Below are 25,536 nucleotides of genomic sequence, written 5' to 3'. Positions count from 1 at the left end.
ATTAATATATTCTTGAGTCTAGTCTTAAATAGTTTTAACTAAATTTAGCTAATCTAAAAATACTTTAGTAAGTGATCTTATATTAATATTTCCTTCTTATATTCCACAAAGTTTATTCTATTTATGTTTAATTTGTATTTAGTCTATCATAAATATTCTTCACTTTTTACTTTCACCCCGATGTTAAAATTTTTTGTTTATTCTGTTTGTAGTTAGCAAAAGAAATCTGTAATATCTTGTGAGGAGAACATGTGGTATATTGGCTTTGGGGGAGATGGTTGACCATATGCTTTTTAATATTATTATAGTATTAAACCATATGAACTTATATAAGGTATTAAAATAAAGGAGTTCCTACTTACTGTGTTAAATGATAGATGTTCATTATAGACTAAGTGGAAAATACAGGAAAGCACAAAGATAAAAAAATATCACTAGCAGTCTCAATCACCTAAAGGTAACATTTTTTACTGTTTTGTTATAGATTATTTCCATATGAAAGAAAATGCATGTTCATGCAAATTTGTATCTTTTGACCAAATTATGCTTTTTTTTTTTTTTTTTTGTCTTTTTGAGCCAGAGTCTCACTATGCATTTCAAGCTGGTCTTGGGTTCACTTTGTAGCCCAGGCTGGTCTCAAACTTGCAGCAATCCTCGTCCTGCCTCAGTCTCTCAAGTGCAAAATTATACTTTGTAGCATCATTTTTTTTTTAATTTTAAAGAGAATAAAATCGAGCGAAACAAAACAGAACAAAGTCAGTGAAAACAAACCAATGAAAGTGATACAGGACTTCAGAACAGGAAATCAATGATGGTTTCCATAATGCTTCTTGCTATCTTCAAAATTGCTGCAGATGCTTTCAACATAGTAAAAGTCAAACACGGCAAAACAGTAGAACCAACAGGAACAAAACAATGACTACAATGAAGGACTTCAAAACAAGATAATAGTAAATCCAAAATGGTTACCATGTTGGAGATTAAGCTCAGTGGTGCAGCACATGCCTGGCAAGCACAAGATCCTGAATTCAATCCCCAGTACCAAAAACAAAAAAAGGCTACCATTATATATCTTGTTATCTTTGAAATAGCTGCTCATGCCATCAGGTACAATAATCAAACAAAACAAAACCCAGCCCAACAAAACAATAAAAATGATACAGGACTTCAAAACAAGACAGTAGGGAATTAACAAGGGCCACTACCCTCATAAGGAGATCCCCTATAGATGTTACACTGCATACTGCCATCCTTTGAATCAGGCCACTGGCTTTAGACCTGCAACATCAGTGAATATAGATAGCATGCGTTTTAAAAAATAATATAATGTAAATAATGTTTCAGTCCCTTAAGTATGTGCTTACATTCTTTTTCATTGCTGTATTGTGCTCATATTTAAATATTTTAATCAGTTCATTATTATTAAATATATAATATAATATAAATTATTAAATATATGTTATATTAAATATATATTAAATATTATCTATTAAATATATAGATTATTAAATATATAAATTGTGAAATCTGTACATAAACTTTTGAGGTATTCTGTCTAGTCAGATTGCATCCTGGAAGGGTAGTGCTTATTTGTACTCACAATTGTATGAGACTATCCCTAGCTATCAAGGCAGCAACAGAGTTTCTGTGACCACCTAGAGGTTTTTACTGCATCATAAGGGATAAAACCTGAAGATAGGGCAGCTCCGAGGTCCATGGTTTTCCGAAGAGAACATTTTAGGGCATGAAAACTAGTTTTATCTTACACTATGTATATGATTGATTTTGGCTGTAGTAGGTTTTTGGGGACAGGGATTAAGTTTAGAATTTTTGGATTTTGGTGCAAGGATTGATGAACAATTTGTTGTTCTTCTGTACTAGTAAGAGTGAATTGTGTTCTGCCTGCTGGTATGCTTGTGTCCTATTAATATGAAGGGATGTTTAAACAATTGCTAGGTTGAGAGAGGCTTAAAGTGAATCTCCAGCTGAATCTTTTAAAAGATAAAAGATGGCTAAATAGTCTACACAATTTGGAATCCAGAGAAAATGTTGCACAGTATTTAATTGCCCTTTGAAATGTTTATTTAACATCTTATTTCAAGGTGGAAAGACACTGCTGGCACACTAGTAGTTCTGAGAATTTCATTTTGGATGTTGAGAGAGAATGAAGAGGAGAGGCTAGGCAAATAATTGGCAAGAAAAGCAAACTGCTAAAACTGTATTAACAATGTAGCCTTGTTTACTCTTTGCCTATCTGGATTTTTGAAACTGGATTCCTTTGCTGTGTGAACTGGTTAGCACAAGCACACTCCTTTCCTTTGGGATCTTTGGAATTGAAAACATGCTAAAGATAATTCAGTCATGTATATCTCAGTTGGGTGAGTGTTGACACTGTTAGGATTTAGCGATATAAAAGGATTACTAATAACAATGATATGAGGGAAAATGATCTGCGAATATGAGTAAAGGTATTTGGAATTGATTTTTAGGTCTGTTTGTTCATTGGCATTTCATAATGAAGAGGTTGTATAAATAAGAAGGTTGTCACTGTTAAAACCAGAAATCTGCTGATTACAGTGCAAAGGGACAAGAGTGCTTCTTAATAGATAGGGCCTTGGTCATGAGAAAAGTCTAACTTTACTCTGCGTGCTCTTTTAGAGAGTACTACTTCTGAGTAGTATTTGCTTTTTTAAATGCAGGTGATTAATTCATCTGATTCTTACATTATAATCTGTCCATAAATCGCATTTCTGTTTTAAGAATAAACCAGGCTCTGCAATATGAAAATATTTTTCTATTTATTTGTTATTATTTGCTTGTTTATATATACAGTGCAGACAATGAAAACCAGGTCTTCATGCATGTTAAGTAGTCTACCACTGAGCCACATCCCCAGCCCTTTTTAACTTTTAACAGTTTTGAGACTCTTTTATTTGAGAGCAGGAGAAAAACTAAGGACAAAATTTAGACTATTACCATGGTAATTGAAGACAGGAAAAATATTTCTAGTAAGTTGCATATCAGGTTTTAGGTATTCTTTTTATGTATGTCATAAACTTAGCATGAATGTTAGAGTGATCTCCATTCTCACTCATTCTCATTCTCTCTCTGATAGTCATTTGCTTACTCCCTTTGGTTTTTCCCTTGTGAAGTATTTCATTGTGGTTGTCAACAAAGGCATGATGATAAATAACCTTTAGCAATTAAAATTTTAAAGCTCTTTCATCTAATTAACTATTTCTTATGTCTGTTTTCAGCATTGGTTGGATGGTACAAAAAGCATCAAAAAACAAGTAAAAAGTAAGTTATAAACAAGATATTTGTAGAGAAAATGGAAATCAAATATATTAGAAACTGTCTCTTGAGAATAAGGACATTTAAAAAATTGGTTTTGCCTGGATTATTTTAGCATCTCTGCTTTCTAAAAATCATTCTAATGTTCTGAGAACAGTCAGAAAAGAATGTTAGTATGCATTCCATAACTCAGTGTGTCCTTCTGTAGTCTCAAATTCCAGGGAACCTCAACTCTTGTGTTTACAAAATGATGAGACAAGAGAATATAGAGGTTAGTGAATTAGCTGAGATGAATTTGAAAGTATGTGGGGTAATTATTCTTGACCAGTTATTAATCTGAGCATATCTCAGTGCTCTTAAGAAAATTCAGCTTGATTGGTTTTCAAGGATGTTAGGATTGTACAGTAAAGACTTATTTGATGCATTTGGCCCTGAACTGTTGGAATTAGAGCTGTTCTTGAGGTGACAGATATTTATGATAGTGTCATAAGATGGTTGGTATGTTTTTTAAATTTGCTGTTTTTGTGTAACATTGAAGTTGTGATCTATCTTGAGCCATAGTAACCTGTTATCTTCTGTCCTTCTATAGCTTTTCAACAGATTTACTAGCTGAAAAGTATTAGTTAAATAGAAACTAAACTTTTATTTTTCATGGCAGTTGGTTCTCCTTATTGCCTACATCTTCGAGTTAAGTTTTATTCCTCAGAGCCAAACAACCTTCGTGAAGAACTAACCCGGTAAGAATTAGCTGTACTAGAGACTGAACCGAGGGTCTTTGCACTGAGCCCCATCTCTAGCTCTTCTATTTTTTTATTTTGTTGTTTGTTTGTGTCTTAGTTACTTTTCTCTCATTGAGACAAAATACCTGATGTCCAAAGTGAAGCAAGGAAGGTTTATTTCTTAGAGTTTTGGGGGTTTCAGTTCATACTCAGCTGGCTCCAAGGCAGGATGGCATGGCGGCAGCAAACAGCAAGTATGAACAGAGCAATAGAGGCAAGACACGCCTTCTTCCTGTCTTGACATTGTATGTTGGCTCTGCCCCTGGGCTAGTGAAGCACCCACATTGTCAGTCCCAGTGCTAGGCAACAAACCAATCATAAAGGTTAGATTGGGCCACACCCGTGATTGCTTGAGGTTTGAGGGGCCACATAGACACAAACCATAACAGTTTGTTTTATGATTTTTCTAGATGGGGAATTGCTATATAGTTTAGACAAGCCTGAATTCACTATGTAGCCCAGGCTGGTCTTTTTGTGGCAGTCCTCCTGGCTCAGCCTCCTGAGTGCTAGGATTACAGGCTCATACTACCACCGTGCCAGCTATTTTTTATTTTGGAACAATGTCTCACTAAGTCAGTAACTTGCCTAGGCCAGATCAAATTTATGATCTTCTGTCTCAGCCTTTCAGAATGCCAGGATTATTGGTGTGTACTCCCAACACCACATCTGGCTGGAATAGTGTTTTTTAAGTGTATGATTCTGTCCTTTCATTTATTTTCAAAATATTTGGTTCCCTAGTACTCTCTGTAGGTGACTAATGAGGTGGTTTTTGGTTTTTTTATTTGCCAGTGTTTTTTCTTTTAAGCATACTGTTAACCCGTAGATTTTAAACAGGATTCTTGGGTTTCAGTACATTGCAGTATCATGTTTATGGACATACAAAGTAATCTCTTTGGCCTCTGAATGTTCATTCAAGTTAATTCCTGACTCTTTACTCATTAAAATGCCACCAGTGAATGAAAATGTTATATCCTGATTTGAATAAACTTTATGTTGCGCACACTTTATTTTATTCTGCCTCCTTGATATTTCCTCATTGACTCTATTACATATGCATGTAATCTTCATTAAATGAAAAAGTTGAGTCAGAGGGTTCCTTTGGAAGGGTTCTCTCTTGAACACGTGATAATGAAATTATAACTGTTGTCCAAGAATCTATCCATGTAGTGTCTCTTCACGTATAAGAAGGATGTGTTAATTAAAGTTAGGATACAAAGCTTTTTCTCAATAATTTGCTTTAAGCATTTTCTCATAAAGTTACTGTATTACCTACTATGTGGCCAGCTTATTTTTGTCATGCTTCTATCCTCCAAGGCTTATTGCTCCTTTTTCCAAATTTTTTCCTTTATGTACTTTATTGTGGATAAAATTATATAGTGAAAAATGTCTTCAAATCAAAAGGGCAAGGGTTTTTTTTACTGGTTTATTCATTTGTGTTTTTCATTTTTCTTAGGTATTTATTTGTTCTTCAGTTAAAACAAGATATTCTCAGTGGAAAGTGAGTATTGTTGAGCAAATATCTAGAGTGGTTGAAAAATGTGAAAATAAGTTCATAGTTATAAAAATGAAATGGCTAACAAATATGTGTTATTTTTATTTATCTTAAAATGATTATACAATTGACTTAACAATTTTGTGTTTTGATCTCAGATTAGAATGTCCATTTGATACAGCAGTGCAGTTGGCAGCTTATAATCTACAAGGTAAGCAGTTCTTGTGTTGACTGTTAAGCCTAAAACATAATTGTTTTTTGTAAAAATTTGAAGAGTCAAATCATTTGCAAGAAAAGAAACACCTTTTATATAAACATGTATCAATGTGCAACTCTTTATTTATTTTAGAACTTTGTATTCGTTTTATTCCTTTTCTTATGGTTGCCTCTTTTCCATTTCTAATGTTTTCAAACAAAAATTGAGGTTTACAGGAAAAATCAGTAAATGTTATGATTGGGCTCTCAGCTAATATTTTCCTTTACAAAAATGCAGTAGGATACAAGAAAATTACTGCTGAAGGCAGATGGTATTTTGAAATGAACCCATGAAAGAATTTCTTATGTGCTGTATATTTAAGAGTTCCTGATGGCCATTTTAAAGTTTACTCTAGTAAATGAGATTAATGAAAAGCTTACTTTTTTGTACCCTGTTACATTGATTAAATATTATTACTTTACAAATTTTCTTTAGAAAATGGTTTGGATATTGTCAAAAAAAAACTTAATTTTTATCCTTGTTCACTGGAAAAAAGTTTTTTCCTAGGAATATCTCCATGTTTACTAGAACAGTGATGGCAAACCTGTGGAACTTGTGTTAAATTGTTTTGTTTTTGTCTTTGTCTTTTTGGGACAAGGTTTCACTGTGTAGTTCAGGCTGGCTTTGAATTCACTTTGCAGCCCAGGGTGGCCACAAACTTGCAGTGATTTTCTGGCCTTAGCCTCCTGAATGTGGGGATTACAAGCATGTGCCACCATACTTGGAAAACTGTATTTTTCTTTTAAGACAGCAGATTTTAATATGAGTTATTTTTTCTGTATTTTTTTCAATGTTCAGTTTTTTTTTTCTTTTTTTTTTTTTTTTTTTTTTTTTTTGAGGGGTTTATCAATAATTGAACTTGAGACCTTATACTTCCCACAGGCACTGCACCACTGAGCTAAATCCCTGGCCTGGTATTCAGGTTTAATTATAGTGTTGGCACTTTGCAATAAGTAAGTGGATTTTGGGTCACAATTTGGCACTTATCTCTAAAAGATTCACATTTACTGGTCTAGAATAAAAATATTTAATAATGATCAAGACTTTAATTCTCTGCATATTTAGTGATTCTATCTTTAGTCTCAAACTAAGATCAGTAGTAATTTGCCATTGTATAAATAAGACTAAATTTTATGTTTTATGTAAACTTAATATGTTTGCTTATTTTGTTTGGCTGTTACTAAAGAAAGCATACTTTCTTGTTGATAATAGGAACTGGTGATGAGAACATTTCTGTATTTCAAAAATTTTCTATTGATTTAAATTTTCTGCCTACTGCCATTTATTATCCTAGTCTGTCTCCAAATTAAAACTTCTTTTCTTATCTATATAATATCAAGTCATTAACTAGCTTAAGAATGTTGTGTTTCTAGCATTGTAATGATCAGAGTATATACTTGCATTTTGGGGGTGGTGCTGCTGGGGATTGAACCCAGGTCTTCATGCATACTAGAAAAGTGCTCTAACCACCACACTGCACTCCTAGGTCAAAAATAGTTATTTGAGAGTGTACTTACATTTTATATTGTTTCCCATAGGAGAGTATTAATTCTAAAAACTTACTTGGTTCTGTTATAAAGCTGTTTTCACTATACCATTTACTGATTGTCCCATTTATTGTTTGTGCCTCATTGTGTAAGTTTCAAGACAGCCAGAATATATTTTGTTTGAAAATCTTATTCATATGTCTTTGTATACTTTAACAAATGTTTAACTCACAGTGTTGCTTAATAAATACATGTGCCATATGGATTAAGAATTTAATTATGATTGATTACCCATTACTGTTTATTATATGAAGATAGTTCATGTGTTTTTTTCTCTCCTTAAAAGAAAAAATTGCAAGCATAGAATATAGGTGCTATTTGTAGCTCAATAATAAAGCACTTGCCTAAACTGTGGGAGGTCCTGTGCTCAGTCTCTAGCACTGCAAAGATTTATGAGGAAAGAAGGGAAGAAAACAGATATGTATTTTCCCTTCCTCCCTAAACTCACAGTTCACAGATAGGCACATACAAGTGTATGAATGTGCATCGTTCAGTTCTTTACCTGTTGTTTCTTCTCACTGTTTTTTTTTTTTAGGGGGGTGATGAGGTGGGGATAGTAGTGGTGGCAGTGATAATTCTCACATGTTTCTTTAGGATTGATAATCTTATATTCTAGGAAGCCATGGACTATGTAAAATATTATATAGTATGGTATTCTGTGGGTATAACTTAATTATGGATAGAATTAATCTTATGAACAATTTTATGTTTTGAAGGATTTTTCAGAAAAGATACAATATTCATTGTTAATATACAATGAACTCAATATAACTTTATGAAACTTACATTTGTAGCTGAGCTTGGTGATTATGATCTTGCTGAACATACTCCTGAACTCGTCTCTGAGTTCAGGTTTGTGCCCATTCAGACTGAAGAGATGGAACTAGCTATTTTTGAGAAATGGAAGGAATACAGGTATTTATTTGATCATATTTTCCTAATACCTACACGGAAGTCATTTTTCATTTTCTTTTGTTTTTACCTTTGATACAAAATTAAATTTATGCTTATTTTTAAAAATATTACCTTTTAATTTTCAGAGGTCAGACACCTGCACAAGCTGAAACCAATTATTTGAATAAAGCCAAATGGCTAGAAATGTATGGGGTTGATATGCATGTAGTCAAGGTAAGCACTGTGTTATTGTACATTTTAAAGAATGCATTTCTCTGGAATTTTCTGTGCTTGAATTATACAGTATGGTGGAGGCCATGGAGTTGCATAGGCTAACACTGGGCACTTTGGTAAAAATAAAAAAGCCCGGATTAAAATACTGAACTCTGCTGAAATGGAAAACTTCATTACTAGAAGAGAAATTACCATAACTTGCAAAATACATAGGTGTTTCTTAGTTACTTTTCTAACTGTGAGAAGTTTTGTTTTGTTTTAGCTTTTTGACCACAGTGTGTGTGCACATGGCTGGGAATCAAACCAAGGACCTTGTACATGCCATGCAAGTGCTTAACCACTGAACGATATCTCTGGCCCTTAAAACTACTTTAAAATCTTTTTCATTTCATATTATCTTATATCATTTAAGCTCAATATTCTATTAACTATTAAAATATTAACTATTATCTATTAACTATTAAAATATTAAAATAGTTCAGGAAGCAAAGTTGAAAATTTAAAGCTTGAAAGGATTTTGATAATTGTAAAACACATTGGGTAGTGATTTATTTCTAGCTTAACCAACAGCATAATTCTAAGAAAGCAGTCTTTTTCTGGACTTCTGATTTAAATGGTAAATTTAATATGGGATGAATCTGAAGAGGTGTTTCTTGATAATGGGAGTTTACCTACCCATTTTTATTGAAGGAAATACCTTACAACCTTGGTAGTCATCCTTTATCTGTGGTTTTACTTTACTCCATGGTTTCAGTTAGCCAAAGTCCAAAAATAGTCAATGGAAAATTCTAGAAATATTATTTTGAGAAAGCAATTTCATTAATATTACAGTATACTGTTACAGTTCTGTTTGATTACTAACTTTTCACTGTACCTAAAGTATAAATTAAACTTTATCATAGGTATGCATGTGTAGGAAAAAATATAATATCTGTAGGGTTATGTGTTACCCATAATTTCAAGCATCCCTTGAGAATTTGGAATTTATTTCATCATGGATAAGAGACTAGTAGATAGTTTATCAGTTACTTTAGGGGAAAAAAAGAGATATTCATGAATTCCTCAAAGAATATGAATTTGGATGCCTTAATTATTGAAAATACCTTGTATATCATCTTGTCTATAGTAAGTCAGTGTGAAAATGAAATTAAAAAGTTAAATGATAATGTGAAAACTGATGCAAATTAAACTAAATTTTTTCTCTCCTTAAATTAGGCTAGAGATGGGAATGACTATAGTTTAGGACTCACGCCAACAGGAGTCCTTGTTTTTGAAGGCGAGACCAAAATTGGATTATTTTTTTGGTAAGCAGAATTAATTCAGGGATAGTTACTGTTATTTTGTTTTATATTGAATTAATATATAACACATTTGAAAATCCAGCAGTTATGGAAAGCTTGTAAATGGAAAGCAACTGTTCCTGTCACAGTCCTTTTTTTAGTTTTACTCCCTAGAGATAATTTATAGAATTTTTTCCATTAGTTTCGAGTTACATCGAAATATGTCTTAATATCGTATTTATTTTTATATATTTGTTTTGTTTTGTTTTTGCAGTACTGGGATTTAAACCCTAAGAACTTTCACATTGAACTACATCTCCCAATTCTTTTTTATTGCTTAAGACAGGGTCTTACTGAGTTGCCCACGGTGGGTTTGAACACACGGTCTTCCTGCCTTAGCCTCCCTGAGTGCTGGGATTACAGATGCATACCACCATACTCATTTAAATTTCTGTTTTTATTAAGTGTTATTAACATGGATACTCTTTCCCTTTGTGTGACTGTGTCACTGTTTTTACTGTTTCTTTTTCCACACAGTGTTCCCTTTGCCTATTCTTGTGTATGAGTATTTTTACCCCTTTTGTTAAGTTTGACTACTCATTCTGTTTTGAGTTTTATCTTCCATACTTATGTATTACATTTTACTTTCACATCAGGGATAAATTTTATGTGGATTTCATAACCATAATTTAGATTTTTTGTGTGTGTGTGTTCTAAAGGCTTAAATCAAGAATACAGTGTTTATATTACTATGTTCATGTCAGAGCTTAGAGGAGTGTACTGGTGTTGTACACGCAATCCAAAATGGCCTCAGTATCTTTGGCTCTGTGTTGCTAACTTTTTTACAGACATCCAGATGGTTATCTGAGAACCCTTCCACCCAAATTCAAATTGACCTCCAGGTGTTCCTTGGAAGGACTCTGATAGATTTAAGTGGAACACTTTCCATTTGTTCCTTTATGAATGAAGAAGTGGTGATTTATCTCTTCAGTCTTTGCGTAGTAATTCTCTGGCATATCCATTCTACTTATTGGGCAGATGGAATCACTGAATGTCCAGAGAGTGCTTTAGGCAGAGATACAGCACACTGTTTGTGCCTCTTCATAAGATTGTTGCAAAAACTAAAAGATACTATATCAGTGAGAATTAGTGTTTTTAAATTCATAGTTCATACATGCACAGAGTTCAAATGTGGCAGGTGGTTTAGAATTTTGCTAATAGGTAGAAAAATAAAGATGGAAAGTAGGCTATAAAGTGAGCTGGTTTTGTTTTAATTTTAAGGCGTATTTCCTGAACAGGGTATATAGCATGTCGGTTTTCCTCATTGAGGCACAATACCTAACACCCATAACTTTAAAGAAAGACAAGCTTAACATGGCTCACAGGTTTGAGAGACTCAGAGCTGATCTGGTAGGTCCAAGACAGAAACATTATTACTAAAGGGCATGGCAGTGGAATAGTGCTTGCCTCATAGTGACTGAAAAGCAGAGCAGGGGAACAGTGCCAAGGAAAAAGGGTGAGGGATCCAGGGTCATGACCGACCAGCACTGGATAGAAACATCATGGTGCAAAAACATGGCACAGTAAAACTAAGTAACTACTGACCCATAAATAGTAGGGGAAGAGCACCAGAGAAGGTTGAGGGACCAGATATAGGCCTCAGCTCATACCACCATTTTCCACCCAGACACATTCAGAAAGTTTGCTTTACTAATTTTCCAGGCAACTCCCAGGCCAGTGAAGTTGACATAGCTTAATTGTCACACTCCTGTGATCCCAGCTACTGAGCAGGATCAGGTGGTAGAACTCTTAAGTTTGAGGACAGCCTTTGAAAATTAGTAAGATCTGTCTTTAAAAAAATTACATCAAGATTGCTATAGAAAATAGAGTGGAAAACCCTAATGGATAATATTCTTTATGCTTTGTGGTCTTTCCTATATTCAGTTCCTGTGATGTTCCTTTAATACTGAAACAGTTTATTCAGGTCTGAGAAATTTCTTACAGCATAGTTGGGGTTTATGAAATATACAGATTTCTTCATACTCTTTTTTCCTTGATCCTATTAATGTCTGATACATGAGCTGCATCAATTCATGAGAGGTACTGCGTTTGAAATAGTATTTTAACCTTTCCTTTGGGGTAGAGACTTTTCGTGACAGGTTATGTTTAACTTCTTATCAGTAGTACTTTCAGAAGTTAAACAATTAAATGTATTTAAAAGAAAAAACAAATTTCTAATCTGGCTGTTCATCTCATTATTATAGGCCTAAGATAACCAGATTGGATTTTAAGAAGAATAAACTAACCTTAGTGGTGGTAGAAGATGATGAACAGGTAGGAGAAGTAATTGCATTACTTACTTAATAACTATGTTATATGGTAACATATTCTAAAGAGGGGAATGTATCTTATTGTTTTAAAAAAAAATACATAGAACAGAATCCTAGTAATTACAGTAATTTCCTGATTCCGGTCACATCACTGGTAAAATACAGTTTTCTGCCATTAAGATTGAAAATAATACAAAAGTTCTTTTTTTTTTTTTAATGTCAATATTTGCTCTATTGTGGAAAAAAAAAAACAGGCAACACAATGTACATGGTATGATATCCAGTGATGTTAGGTATAAGCAGGTCTCCTGCCACAACATGAAAAACATAGCATTTGTTACTGAACAAGTTATATGAAAAGAGTACATCATTGTCAAAAACACATGTTCCAAGCCTCTATAAGTGAATATCTTAATGTGAAATACAGCATCAATTTCAGAAACATCATTTGTGACACAGAAAATGAAGCATGTGCATCAAATAATTAAAACAAATGCAACTTCAAAATTATGGTTTTTGCCCAGTGTGAACTTTTTCATGCATTTCATAATATGTATGTGTGCTTGAAAGCTTTCCCACAGTGCTTACATGAGTAGGATTTCTCTCCAGTGTGAATCCTTATGTTTCTTATGATCTCCACAAGTGTAATAGTTTTCCCACATTGTTTATATATTTGCGGTTTCTCTCCAGTGTGAATTCTTTCATGTTTCTTACAATGTCCACATTGGGTAACACTTTCCCGCATTCCTTACATATATACAATTTCTGCCCAATGTGAAGTTTTTTGTGGATTACACACTATGTACGTGTGATGAAAGCTTTCTCACAGTGCTTACGTATATAAGTTTTTCTGCAGTATGTATTATTTCATGGACTCAAAAATATGTACGTGTAGTAAAAGCTTTCTCACACTGCTTACATATGTAGGGTCTCTCTCCAATGTGAATACTTTCATGTTGCTTATAATGTTCATGTTTGGTAAAAGCTTTCCCACACTGCTTACATAAATAGTTTTTCCCTCCACTTTGATGTTTTTCATGGATCTGAACATTGTGCTGTGTTTCTGTTTCTTTCACACCCACATTAGCTTCTGGAGTATTAAGGAATACTTCTTTACACTGATTCCAAAATGTATGTCCATAACATTTCACTACCTTGTCATTTCTGTAACAGCCATGTTCCTAAAGGTTTCCCCCTTCACATCTTTGTAGAGCTTCTTTTGGGATGGACTCAGCAAAGTCCATTCCTCACTGTTGAAGTTCACAGCCACATCCTCAAAGGTCACCACCTCCATTGCATGGCTCGGAGGTCTCCCAGGTTCTTTCTAAGCAGTCCACAGCGAATAGAAGCCACAAAACACAGTCTAGCAAACATCTAGCTCTTCCTTTTTTGCCCCGGACTCGCAATTGACTAAAAGTTCTTATTTCTTCACTGGTAATATATCTGAGGTATGTAACAAGTTGCACTTAAGTGGCTTTATCCCTTTACTTCATCAAAAAGATTAGTCAGAAATACCTACCTAATAATCTTTTTTTTTTTTTGGTATCAGGGATCTTGACCTCACACTTGCCAAGCAGGTGCTTGTACCACTGAGCTAAACTCCCATCCCCCTAATAATCTTTAATAAAGCATTTTGAACTAAGGATTTTTTGTATCAGTTATAATTCACTTTCATATAGAAGCATCTCAGATACATTGTGTTAGGTAAAAAGCCAGACTCAAAGGACTGTATACTGTTTGGGAAAGGCAAGCACTTAGGAATAGAGAATAAATCAAGATTGCTGCTGCTTCACATTAAGGATTTGACTACCAAGAGGCAAAGTGAAGAGCATTTTGGGGGCTCAGATCACAGAATAGTTCTCTGATTTTGGTGACAGTTATATGACTTTGTATATATAACTCAAAGAATTATTTGCTCGCTGCGGCCCCCTCAGTGAGAGAACCATCAGCAACTCCTAAGATCAGCGCCATGTTGGAACTTAGGATGCTGGAGAAATCAAAGAAGCAGCTCCCCTCCCTGGTAAGCAGCTATGGTGTGGCAGGCTGCGGCCACTCCAGGGGTAGAACCACCAGCAACTCCTGAGATTCACACCATGTTGGAACTTAGGATGCTGGGAAAGCAAGCAACTAGCTTACTTCCCTGGTAAGCAGCTGCGGTGTGGCAGGCTGCAGCCCCTCCAGGGGGAGACCCACCAGTGTCTCCTGAGATCCGTGCCGTGTTGGATCTCAGGACGCTGGGAAACCAAGCAACCAGCCTGCCTTCCTGCTAAGCAATAGTGAGCCTACTGGTGCATGGGCTGAGAGTCAAAACATCCCACTTCCTCTAACCACCCCCTCCTCCCGTTAACAAATGGGAACCAGAGATCTGAGCATCTCTTGGGAGGTTGACCATAGCAAATAAGGTGGATTTCCTTCTACCATCCCTTTGAAGGCAAATATTTTTATTACTGTTTTGTTTTATTCTGATTAATGGTACTGCTCTATTCAATATGTTTTGATAAGTTCTATAATGTTCTGTATTTCATTTTATTTTGATACATGTTTTTGAAAGAACAACTATTGTGAAGATAACAATATAGTGTGATACCTATTACTGTTATCCTGATAACCTGCTGTGAAGTTCTGTACCAATTTCACTACACTATCTCAGTTGCCCTTATTCTGTCTTGTTGTGTTGTATTTTACTTCCTTCAAAATAAAAAAAAAAGAATTATTTGCTCAAAATCCTGCTGTATGCAAATTGATAAACTTTAAGATATATGTATATATAAATATTGATAAAATCTTTATATCTACAGTTATAGTTTACAATTCACTTTTCCCCTTCTCTTCATCATTAGAAATAATGCATTTTGTTTGTATCAGTGTGAAGTCAGTCTCACAAGCAGTAGGTGAAAGTTAAAAATATATTTATTTTGCTGAAACTTTTGTCAGTATTTGGTTTCATTTTTTGAATTTTACTCATAATGGAATCTTGTTTTAAACCTGATTTTTTTCTAGTAGTTAATAGATGTTAACTTTTGGTCATGCTTTTTTTTTCTTTTTAGTGGGCATTTTTCATTTTCTTTTCTGTATATTTTAAAGATAAAATATAACATTGTAAATTCCACACATATTAATCAGTAAAAAGCTGAAATCAAGTGTTGCACTATGTCATGATAGTAGCCTTCTGATATTTGGTTATTGTGGATTTATGTGAGTCTAATCAATATAATACCTGGGAAAAAGAGCAAGAATGTAGCACAGTTCAAATCTCCTGTAGATTGTTACAGTTTTTGTTTTGTTTTTCAAAATTTTAATGCTGAAATGGGAGAACCATTTTTCCCTAAGAAAACCTCTTGAAAAATGTTTATATATGCAACTTTATATATATGCAACTTTAGTAAATTTTGGTCAACGTTAGTAAAAATTTTAAAAAAGCTTTTGTTTGTCAAAAGCTGTTGTATCAGGCTGCTGCTGCTTCACAGGAAGCTCTGCTTTTCAGTCAGTGTATGTTGGTTTTCTATTTTGACTTTAAAGTATTCAGGTATGAAATGTGGAAACTGAATGTTTATGTGCCTGGGACAAGACAGGGTTTTTGTTTTTTTCTTTCTTTTTTTTAAAATTCATTGGGCTGAATGAGGGATATTCCATGTTTTCAAAGAATTTGAATACAGTGAGAGCATCCACTTAGTAGAGAAACAAATACCTTGCTCTCATGCACTAAAATGCTGTGTAGCCAGGAAATTTGTATTGACATTGAAAAAACACTTTCTGTTACAGCAAGTGAATTTTGAGTATAGCATTAGTTTTATGCCTGGCCTTTTTTTTTTTTTTTTTTTTAAGACAATAGTTTATGTAGAGAAAAGTTTTTTAGATTGCTGAGCATATTACTGCAAAGGGATTACAGCTTTGGATGGTTTTGATTTTTTTTCCCTTGTTTTCCTAGACATGTATTTGTTGCATGTGTGCAACACATAATAGTTAATAAATACGCATTTCTTATAAGACAAAGGTCTAGGAATAGGGGATAATGGAATCCCAGTGCTGATTTATTAGGCACTGTTTTTAATGTGTGCTTTGCTTAGATCTTAATGTACAGAGTTATCTTTAATATTTTGGTGAATGACTAGAATATTTGGTGTGATGACTATAGAGCTTTATCTTTTTAAAAGTTGTGTATTTACAGCCTGGCATAGTGGTGCATGCCTGTAATGGTAGCACTTGCCAGGTTGAGGCAGGAGGTTCATTGTGAGTTCAAGACTAGCCTACTGGGGCTGGGGGTTTAGCTCAGTGGCATAAGCACCTGCCTTGCAAGCAGGTGGTCGTGAGTTCGATCCCCGGTACTGATAAAAATGAAAAACACAAAAGAAAAAAAGAAAAAAGACTAGCCTACTACATAGTGAGACTGTGTCTTCCAAAAAAAAAAAAAAAAAATGTTGTGTGTTCCTATATTCCTTACCCAGTACAGGCGGAAGAAAACAGAGAGTTTTTTGTTTTGTTTTGTTTTTGTTTTTTCTTTTGTACCAGGAATCGAACTCTGGACCATGCACTTGCCAGGCAGGCGCTTGTGCTACTGAGCTGTATCCCCAGACCCAAAAGAGATTTTTTTTGATCTCTGTTCTCAAAGAGATAATTAACATAAAAACAAAATCAAAATATATTTCAGATAATGTATAATTTTACCTTTCTTCCTTATTTCAGACTTTGAAAAATACCAGTTGTATTTTAATGATCAAGAATGTCAACTACCTTATTTTTTAAAAAAAAAACCTAAAAACAGCTTGCCTGAGTTACCTAATATTTCTGCATAAATTTTAGTAACCTAATGTTCATTTATATGGTACATTTAATCACTGGAAATGTGAAAAGTCATGCAGGGGAAAATGAAGTCTTTTATCTCCAATCAGTTTCCTCCTCTATAATGCACTCAGTCTTACTTATTTCATCAATTTTAAGCCACACTGTTTAAAAAACTTTTTAATATCTCTGAAAATAATTGGGATGCATTTTACAGTAGGTTTTGCTTTAATGTTGCCAGTCAATAATTGTTACATAATTTACCAAATTCAATGAAATTTATTCATTGTTAATAGTACAAGTATGTTAGTTTCTACTTAAAATGGGTTATAAAGTATGACACTATGACTTAATATTGAAATCAGTTACTGTAAATGCAGAAAAATCTTTCCAACAAGTTTGTGGGAAATAAATTTGTCATTTTTGGGGTAATTCATGTTTTTGGAGAATGATCTGTTTTATATTGCAAGGAGAATGGAGAATGATCTGTTTTATATTGCAAAGCTGCAACCTCATTTGCTGTTGAGAGTATTTGGTCTCACTTTACTCCATCTCAGACTGCTTAGTCAGAAAAGCTCATCTCCAGGATTTGTTTGCAAATAAAATGTATAATGTCCTTTTAAATAGAATCTCAGAAGATTCTAAAAGTAAATGAAACATGTTACAAGTTTTGAAGGTTTGAAGTGTTACTACTGAAATATATGCAGAGGTTTGCCTTGTCACATAGGTTGGAAGAAAATCAATGATGCAGTATTTCAAGAAGAAATTTTCTTTTTTTTTTTTTTTTTTTTTTTTTTGTCTTTTTCATTTTTACTGGTACCGGGGATCGAACTCACGACTGCCCGCTTGCAAGGCAGGCACTTATGCCGCTGAGCTAAATCCCCAGCCCCAAGAAGAAATTTTCTATTGGCAGAGAGAACAATCATATCATCAACCAAGGAGTTAAGTGATTCAGAAGAGGCAAATTTTTTTTAAAAATTTTATTTAAAAGGAAAAAGAGAAAAAACAAAACAAAGTGGTGTAAAGGTACAAGTAATACAGACTACAAAAAAAAACCAGTAAGAAATCACCAGTTAATAGATTACACATTATCATCTTAGAGATAGTTGCTCAAGTCACAGTATCAAAGCATACAAAGTGGACATTCAAACAGTGAGACTGTAAACAGTTGTGTTCAATGATCCAACCAAAAACATTAATATAGTCATTTATTTAACACCCCTAAACACACTTGCAGTTGTATCCTTTGGAGCACTTTTTTTCCCTCTCTTTTTTACGACAAAATTTACACATTTTGGGTTTTATTACTCCTTAGTTCTTACTACTTTTTGTTTTGGAAGAGAATAAAATTAAATATGACAAAACAAAGCTGTCAGTCAAACCAAGGATAGACATAGCACATGATGTAAAAACAGAGTACAAGGTTATCAACAATGGTTACCATAATGCCTCTTGCTTCCTTAAAAAGAATTGTCTATCTCATTAGGTATTATAAAGTTGAACTAAACAGTAGAGAATAAGACTAATAAAACCGAAACATTGTAAACATTACAGGATTAAATGTACCATATAAAGGAGATAATAGTCACACCAGAATGGACATCTTAGTGAATCTTATTGCTTTCTAAGTAGTTGCCTATACCCCCAAACTTGATACTATCATACAGAACGGAACAGAGTCTAATCAGTCAAAACAAGATAGTGGGGGAGTATTACAGGACTTCAAATCAAGTTAATAGGAAATCAAAAAAGTTACTATAATATATCCTGCTAATTTTTAAAAATTTTTCCCTTAATTAAAAAAATCATAAAAAAATAAATAATTTTTTAATGAATAAGGGAGAAATTGAGATAAAAAAAGGACATAACAACATAACAATACAGGTCAAAGCATGTCTGTTTCAGTAACCTAGTGCTTCACCACCAAATAACCTGACTTAATAGTAGTTACCATAATGTCTGTCTTTTTCCTTGAAATATTTGACTATAACTTCATATACTACAGCTTCAAATATTTCCATATCAAGCAGCCAAGAATAAAGCCATTCCAATTAATAAGTGAAAACTTTATAAGGCTTCAAGGCCACATAATGGGGAATCATGATTACCGCATACTTTTATATATTTGAATCATTACTTACATTAGGGAAGAAGAGGCAAATTTTGAATGTGACAGTAATTAGCTGGTTTTAGTAATATTTTCCTTCTTGTAAGTTTAGTTATGCTTAAGCATTATATGTGTCTAAATCTAAAAGTGATCTTTTAAGAATAAAATTCTCTTTTAAGAAAATACAGTTATTTAATTGGTAGCACTTTTATTGGGACATAAAATAATAGTGCATCTTATAATTGCTTACATTTTAGATTTGTCCAAATACTGTATCGATTTTTTGGATTTTTTTGAATGTATTTTATGCCTACAAACAAATGTTATTCATTCTTTTTCACAAGTTCCTATACTTATATACTGTAATCTCCTTATCCTCAATAAGTTTATATTATATATTTTAAAAATATAAACTAAAACTGCATAATATTCCAGCATATTGGTGTATGTTTATTTAACCACTTCTCAATAATTGACATTTATTCATCATTGATATTTTTCCAAGTGTGTAACAAAATTTCCTAGAAGTAGATTTGCTCATTCAAGGTTATGAACATTTATCCTGGATAAAGATCCTGCCAGCAACTCAGATGCCCATCCATCAGGGAATGTATTAAAAATGATGAGGGGCTTTTTTTATATAATGGAGTGTTACTCAGCTACAAAGAAGGGTAAACTGGAGACTGTCATAGGTAAATGGATGCAACTCGAGACTATACTCACAAGTGAAGTAAATCAGATTCATATGTGTAAACATATTGTCTCACTAGTGTGAGAAACTAAACAAGTAAATAGGATCTGAAATGTACAATAGATACCGTGAATTGGGAAGACACTCTTGAAAAGAAAAAAACTGTTCTGGAAAAGAGAAAAGGAAGAAAGGGAAAAAATAAAAATAAATATATACAACATAGTTAAGACATTTATACAGCTAGCTTAGTTCCTTGAAAAGAAAGTTTTGTGCTAATATTATACTAATATCTTATATCTTAGTAATAATGTGTGCTAATAGCATATATCTTATACCTTGAATAACTACTAAGAAGACATTATTATGTAACATATCAACTACTATAACTGTCCCACTAACGTGTTTTGAAACTCTATTTCATCATTGTATCTTTTTTTAAATAAAAATCCTGCCAATTTACGCTTATTATCTCAGCTATCAAACATTTTTATTCAAAAGGTAAAAAATAGGATTTCACTGTAGATTTTTTAGTTTTGTTATTATGAGTGATTGAACGTTTTATCATATATTTGAGCCATTTGAATTTTATTTTCTCCTGGGGGCTGGAGATTTAGTTCAACAGCATAAGTGCCTGCCCAGCAGGTACCAGGTCATGAGCTCAATCCCCTTTACCGAAAAAAAAAAAAAAAAAAAAAAAAAAAAAAAAAAAAAAGAATTTTCTTTTCTTCAAAATGTCTCTTCTTTCTTTGGTCATTTTTTTTTGTTGTTGTTGTTGTTTTTCTTATAGAGGTAGCTGTTGGTGATATAAAATAAAATGTAAATATTCTGTTTCTTAAGACATAGTGTATAGTGTTTTTGCCATGTACTTCAATTTTTTTTTTTTTTCTTTTGATGCTGGGGATTAAACCCAGGACCTTACATGTGTTCTATCAATGAGTTACATTCCTAGTGCCTAAAAGACTACACAGGTGAACTTAATCAATCTTTAATGGCTTATAGGTTTTTGTTTCATAGAAATGTTTTCTTTCAATTTTATGTCTTCTCATTTATTTGTTTGGATTAGACGTTATTTTGATGAATACCTTTGATGCGTAATATAGATTCAGATAAGTACAGTTTGCCGAATTTTCACATGCATTTTTATGACCAACATTTAGATCAAGAAATAGAATGCTACAGAATTACAGAATTTCCTTTATAGTCCTTACAAAATAGTTTTCTAAGGCTAATCATTTTGACTTTAGCATGATAGTTAGTTTTTACCAGTCCTTTGAATTTTGTGTTTTGTTCTTTCTCTCTTTTTTCTTTATCAGTGGCAAAGTTTTATTAAGGACAGGAAATAGAACTGCTCTGCAGAGCCAGTGTGTGCCAGGTAAAAGTAGGAAAAGAAGTGCAACCCAAAGCATGAGGATAGCCACCCATGCAAGAAAGAACACAGTGGCCTGGTTTTTGTTTCAGTACTGTGTTTCTGTTATGGCAAGTAGTAACAGTTGGCACATTCTTACTGTTTTAATATTCCATTTATGAATAGACAACAAATATTTTTCATTCTGCCACACCTGAATGATGGGAGTTATTTTCAGTTTTCAGCTGTGAAAAGGTCAATTATGGATACTAGGGTATGCATTGATAACTGGGTCATGGTTATCTGTTTTCCAAAGTGTTCTCACCAGCAGTATGATCTTACTGCCTCAGGTTTCTCCTTTTCTCTCCTCCCCATTTCCCTCTTTCCATCTCTCTCTTCCTCTTGTGATTCACTCTCTGCATTGGGGAAGTAAATGTTTGGTGTTCTTTATCAAGATCATGAAGAGCTAGGCATGGTGGGGCACAGTTGTAATCCCAGCACTCTGAGAAGCTGAGTCAAGAAGATCACAAGTTTGATCTGAGCCTGGAGAGACCTAGAGAAACCCTGTCTGCAAAAGAAATTAAAAAGCCGGACATGAAGATGCACACATTGACTTGGGAGGCTGAGACAGGAGGATCTCCTTAAGTTCCTGGGCAACATAGCAAATTCAAGCCAGCCTGGACTATATAGAGAGACCCTGTCTCTAAACAAGGAAAAACAAATACTTAAAAAAACAAAACAAAACAAAAAAAAAAAACGAGTTGGAGAGCGAGCTCAATAAAGAGACCCTGATTTCAGTCCCATTACAGGGGAAAAGGAAGAAAAATGATGAACTATAAAGTGGGAAGTCATTTAAATTATAAAATATTTTAAATAAACTGGAGAATATAAAACATTTTTTATATGAACGAGATTTAGAGTATTTTACATTGTGCTTCAATTTTGTTTATTTGAGACAAGGTCTTGCTATGAGATTGAGGCTCACTTTGGACTCATTGTATATCCCAGGCTTGCCTCAAGTTCGAGGCGATTCTGCTTCAACCTTCTGAGTGCTGGGATGTAGGTAGGTTCCATCATGCTCCTTTAGAGCTCTTTTAGATATAAAAGTATCTATACAGATAGATATGAACAAATAATACAGTGTAATGCCCCAAGTATTCTTCCTTGTAGCTGGCCATCATTTTCAGAGGATATCATTTTTATATATCCAGATATAAAAACATCATAACACATAGTGTTCTTAAAATTTACATGTATGCACATGTATGTGTATATATTTATTTCTAGCTTGTTTTATCTAAATGTGAAGCGATATAGATCAAGTTCACTTATTTTAGCATCTATATGACACTGTAATATAAGTAAGCAGTACTTTTATTCATTTATCTCTATAGTTATTTTTATTTCATATTTTTATGTATGTGGTACCAGGATTGGACACAGAGCCTCATTTATTCTAGGCAAGTGCTGTATCACTGAGCTATATCCCTAACTCCATAGTTGTTTTGTTTTGTTTTTATAGTACTGGGAGTTGAACCAAGGATGTCTTGCATGCTAGACAGGCACTCTACTAATGAGCTATATCCTCAGCTCTTTTTTTTTTTTTAATGTCTTTTTCGTTTTTCCCGGTACTGGGGATCAAACTCACGACCGCCTGCTTGCAAGGCAGGCGCTTATGCTTCTGAGCTAAATCCACAGCCCCTAGCTCTTACTTTTGGAGACAGTGTTTTACTTTAGGCACACAGCTAGCCTGAAACTTGTGTTCCTCCTGCGTCAGTCTTTAAAGTAGCTGGGATTATAAATTTGTGCTGTCACAGCAGCTTTGTATATTGTTAAAGTCTGTCATTATTTACTTGACCTTTTCTCAATTTTTAGACATTCTAGGTTTTTACTATAGAAAATTACTGCCAAAAATTATTTTTCCTAAAGAGGCAGTGTAATTTAGTTGTTATTGTTATAGGCTCTAGAGTCAAGGCTAGTAGGATTCAGATTCTTATTCCTGTCCTGCTAACTTTATGACTTTGGGCTTAATTTCCTTTAACCCCAAGTTTCTATATCTGTGAAATTATGCTAATAGTACTATCTGTTCATTGGAGCAGCTCATGTGAAGTCTTTAGAAAAAGGCCTATGAATTTTAACTATTTTGATTCCTGAAAATGTGGTTATTACAATGAAAACAATGAACTTTTTTAAGGCTGTTCATACGTATGGCCAGATCTTATATGATCCTTTTAAAAATTTTTTTTATTTTAAAGAGAATAAAACCAGAATAAAACAATATAAAGCCAATATAAAGACAAAACAGTGTGACACAAGACTTCAAAACACGATAATAGGAAATTAACAGTTGTTACCATGATGCCTCTTGTCATCTTCAAAATAGCTGACCATACCTTCAGACATAGTAAAAATCAAACAGAGCAGAATCAGTAAAAACGAGACAATGAATACAATGCAGGACTTTAAAACAAGATAATAGTAAATCCAAAATAGCTACAATAATACATCTTGTTATCTTTGAAATAGCTGCTGCCCATGCCATTGCATATGATAAAATCAAACAAGACAAAACAGAATAAAATTCAGCCAAATAAAACAATGAAAGTGATACAGGACTTCAAAACAAGATAATAGGGAATTAACAATGGCCACTACCCTCAGAAGGAGATGCCACATAGATGGTACATTGCATATTGTTATCCTCAGAATAGGTGATCAGACTACTGGGTTTAGGCCTACAAAGTCAGTGAAACACTAAACACTATAAACATTAACTTGTATCTTAACCTCAGTAGCTATCATCACAGCCTGTGTTTTCTCCAGATCAGCTAATTGCTTACAGTGGGGGAAGTTGCTCTTATCTTCCTGCCCGTGTACTGGTAGGGGCTTTTGATTACTTGCTTCTTGGTCTTACTGTGATTGTATTTGTATCTCAGAAAGAGGATTTAGGACTGTTAAACCTAATAGTAATTTCCTGTGTCCTCCTTTTTTTAGGGCAAAGAGCAGGAGCATACATTTGTCTTTAGACTGGATCATCCAAAAGCATGCAAACATTTGTGGAAATGTGCTGTGGAGCATCATGCCTTTTTCCGCCTCCGAGGCCCTGCCCAAAAGAGTTCTCATCGCTCAGGATTTATTCGACTAGGATCACGATTTAGATACAGGTTAATTTTAGTACCAGTTTTCTGTATCTTCCATTCTTTTATATAGGCTGACCTCTTATTTTATACTACAGAAAATAAAGCATGGAAAAATTAAGTGATTTGACAAAGTCACCCATTTGCAAAAATAAATAATACTAGCTACAATTTCTTGAATAGATAAGAAGTCATATAATTGTATTGTGGATTTTATAACCCTTGAGACTTATTTTATATGTTAACTGACTGTCAGTTTAAATTCTTCTAGTGACTAGTTTTATGGATTTTGTGTCCAGCTATTAGAAAACCATACAGCAAAAGGGTATCTTGCTCTGAGTGAGATTAATCTGAATAATATTTGTGGTTTTTTATTAACTTGGAGTCCCATTCTTATAAATTTCTTATTTGCCTGTCATGAGTTAGAAATGTTTCTGATTATATAATAATGTAGGAGATTATTAGTTTTGACTTTTCAACATGCTGTGAGTATCAATGTGATTAAAGAGTGGCTAATAATAATATGGCAAGTCAGTTATATAGAATTCAGGTAAGAGAGCTTCTGTTGTACCTTTTTAAAAAAAGGACACATTTTCTTAGAATTGAAATGGAAATAAGAGAAGCAGGATAATAGGTTTTTAAATGTTTTTGGAAAATTGTTCTGATAAGCATATCATAGTTAGAAACAATAGCTGATAATCTTGTTTTATTGTACACTTTGCTCTGAGGAGTGTAGATAGGAGGACATTCAGTAAGAGCATATCCTAGACTCACTTGCCATTTTCCTAGATGATATGCCTGCTTTAAAAGAAATAGCAGTGTAATCTATGGTGTCTGTCACAAGCCTAAAGTGAGAGAGTGATGAAGTAAAAAGAGACATTAAGATTAGTAGTAGTGGGCTGGGGATTTAGCTCAGCGGCATAAGCGCCTGCCTTGCAAGCAGGCAGTCATGAGTTCAATTCCTGGTACCGATAAAAAGGAAAAAGACAAAAAAAAAAATAAGATTAGTAGTAGTAGTTTCTTCAGGGTGAAATTCTCATGTGTCTGGTTACTGTGGGCTTTAGTTTGTTCTGTTGACTTACCTTATTTTAGTGGGAAAACTGAGTATCAGACTACAAAAACCAATAAAGCTAGAAGATCAACATCCTTTGAAAGAAGACCCAGCAAACGATATTCTCGACGAACTCTACAAATGAAAGGTGAAGAGCAACCCTGTCTGAAAACTGTTTTTTCTAACAGTTTCGTGTTGTTGACTTGAAAGGAAGTTACCTCAATCTCTGTTGGTCTCTTCCAGTCAACCAAAGTACTCCTATAGCTTAAAAAGTTCTGTATAGACAAGGGAAAATTGCCTATAGTATTAGCTGAGATTAA

General features: G+C 33.7%; 1 protein-coding gene across 9 annotated transcripts in view; it reads left to right on the top strand.

Moving 5' to 3' along the window:
• Positions 1–25,536, top strand: part of Epb41l5 (erythrocyte membrane protein band 4.1 like 5) — a 131,887-nt gene that overhangs the window by 27,834 nt on the left and 78,517 nt on the right. For all 9 annotated transcript variants that reach the window (XR_010050760.1, XM_063258938.1, XM_063258939.1 and 6 more), the window contains exons 4-13: positions 3,258–3,300; positions 3,953–4,031; positions 5,527–5,571; positions 5,724–5,776; positions 8,163–8,283; positions 8,409–8,496; positions 9,712–9,800; positions 12,041–12,110; positions 24,023–24,192; positions 25,258–25,364. Coding sequence is in view for 8 of the 9 variants with exons in the window: in XM_063258938.1 (XP_063115008.1) it covers positions 3,258–3,300; positions 3,953–4,031; positions 5,527–5,571; positions 5,724–5,776; positions 8,163–8,283; positions 8,409–8,496; positions 9,712–9,800; positions 12,041–12,110; positions 24,023–24,192; positions 25,258–25,364 (865 nt within the window). In the remaining variant the exon portion in view is untranslated. The remainder of the gene's footprint in view (positions 1–3,257; positions 3,301–3,952; positions 4,032–5,526; positions 5,572–5,723; positions 5,777–8,162; positions 8,284–8,408; positions 8,497–9,711; positions 9,801–12,040; positions 12,111–24,022; positions 24,193–25,257; positions 25,365–25,536) is intronic.

Source organism: Cavia porcellus, unplaced genomic scaffold, assembly GCF_034190915.1.
Source record: "Cavia porcellus strain 051 isolate PalLab524CR breed Dunkin Hartley unplaced genomic scaffold, mCavPor4.1 scaffold_12, whole genome shotgun sequence".
NCBI lineage: Eukaryota > Metazoa > Chordata > Mammalia > Rodentia > Caviidae > Cavia > Cavia porcellus.
The sequence above is the reverse complement of the archived record's forward strand: the minus strand, read 5'-3'. Positions and strand labels throughout refer to the sequence as shown.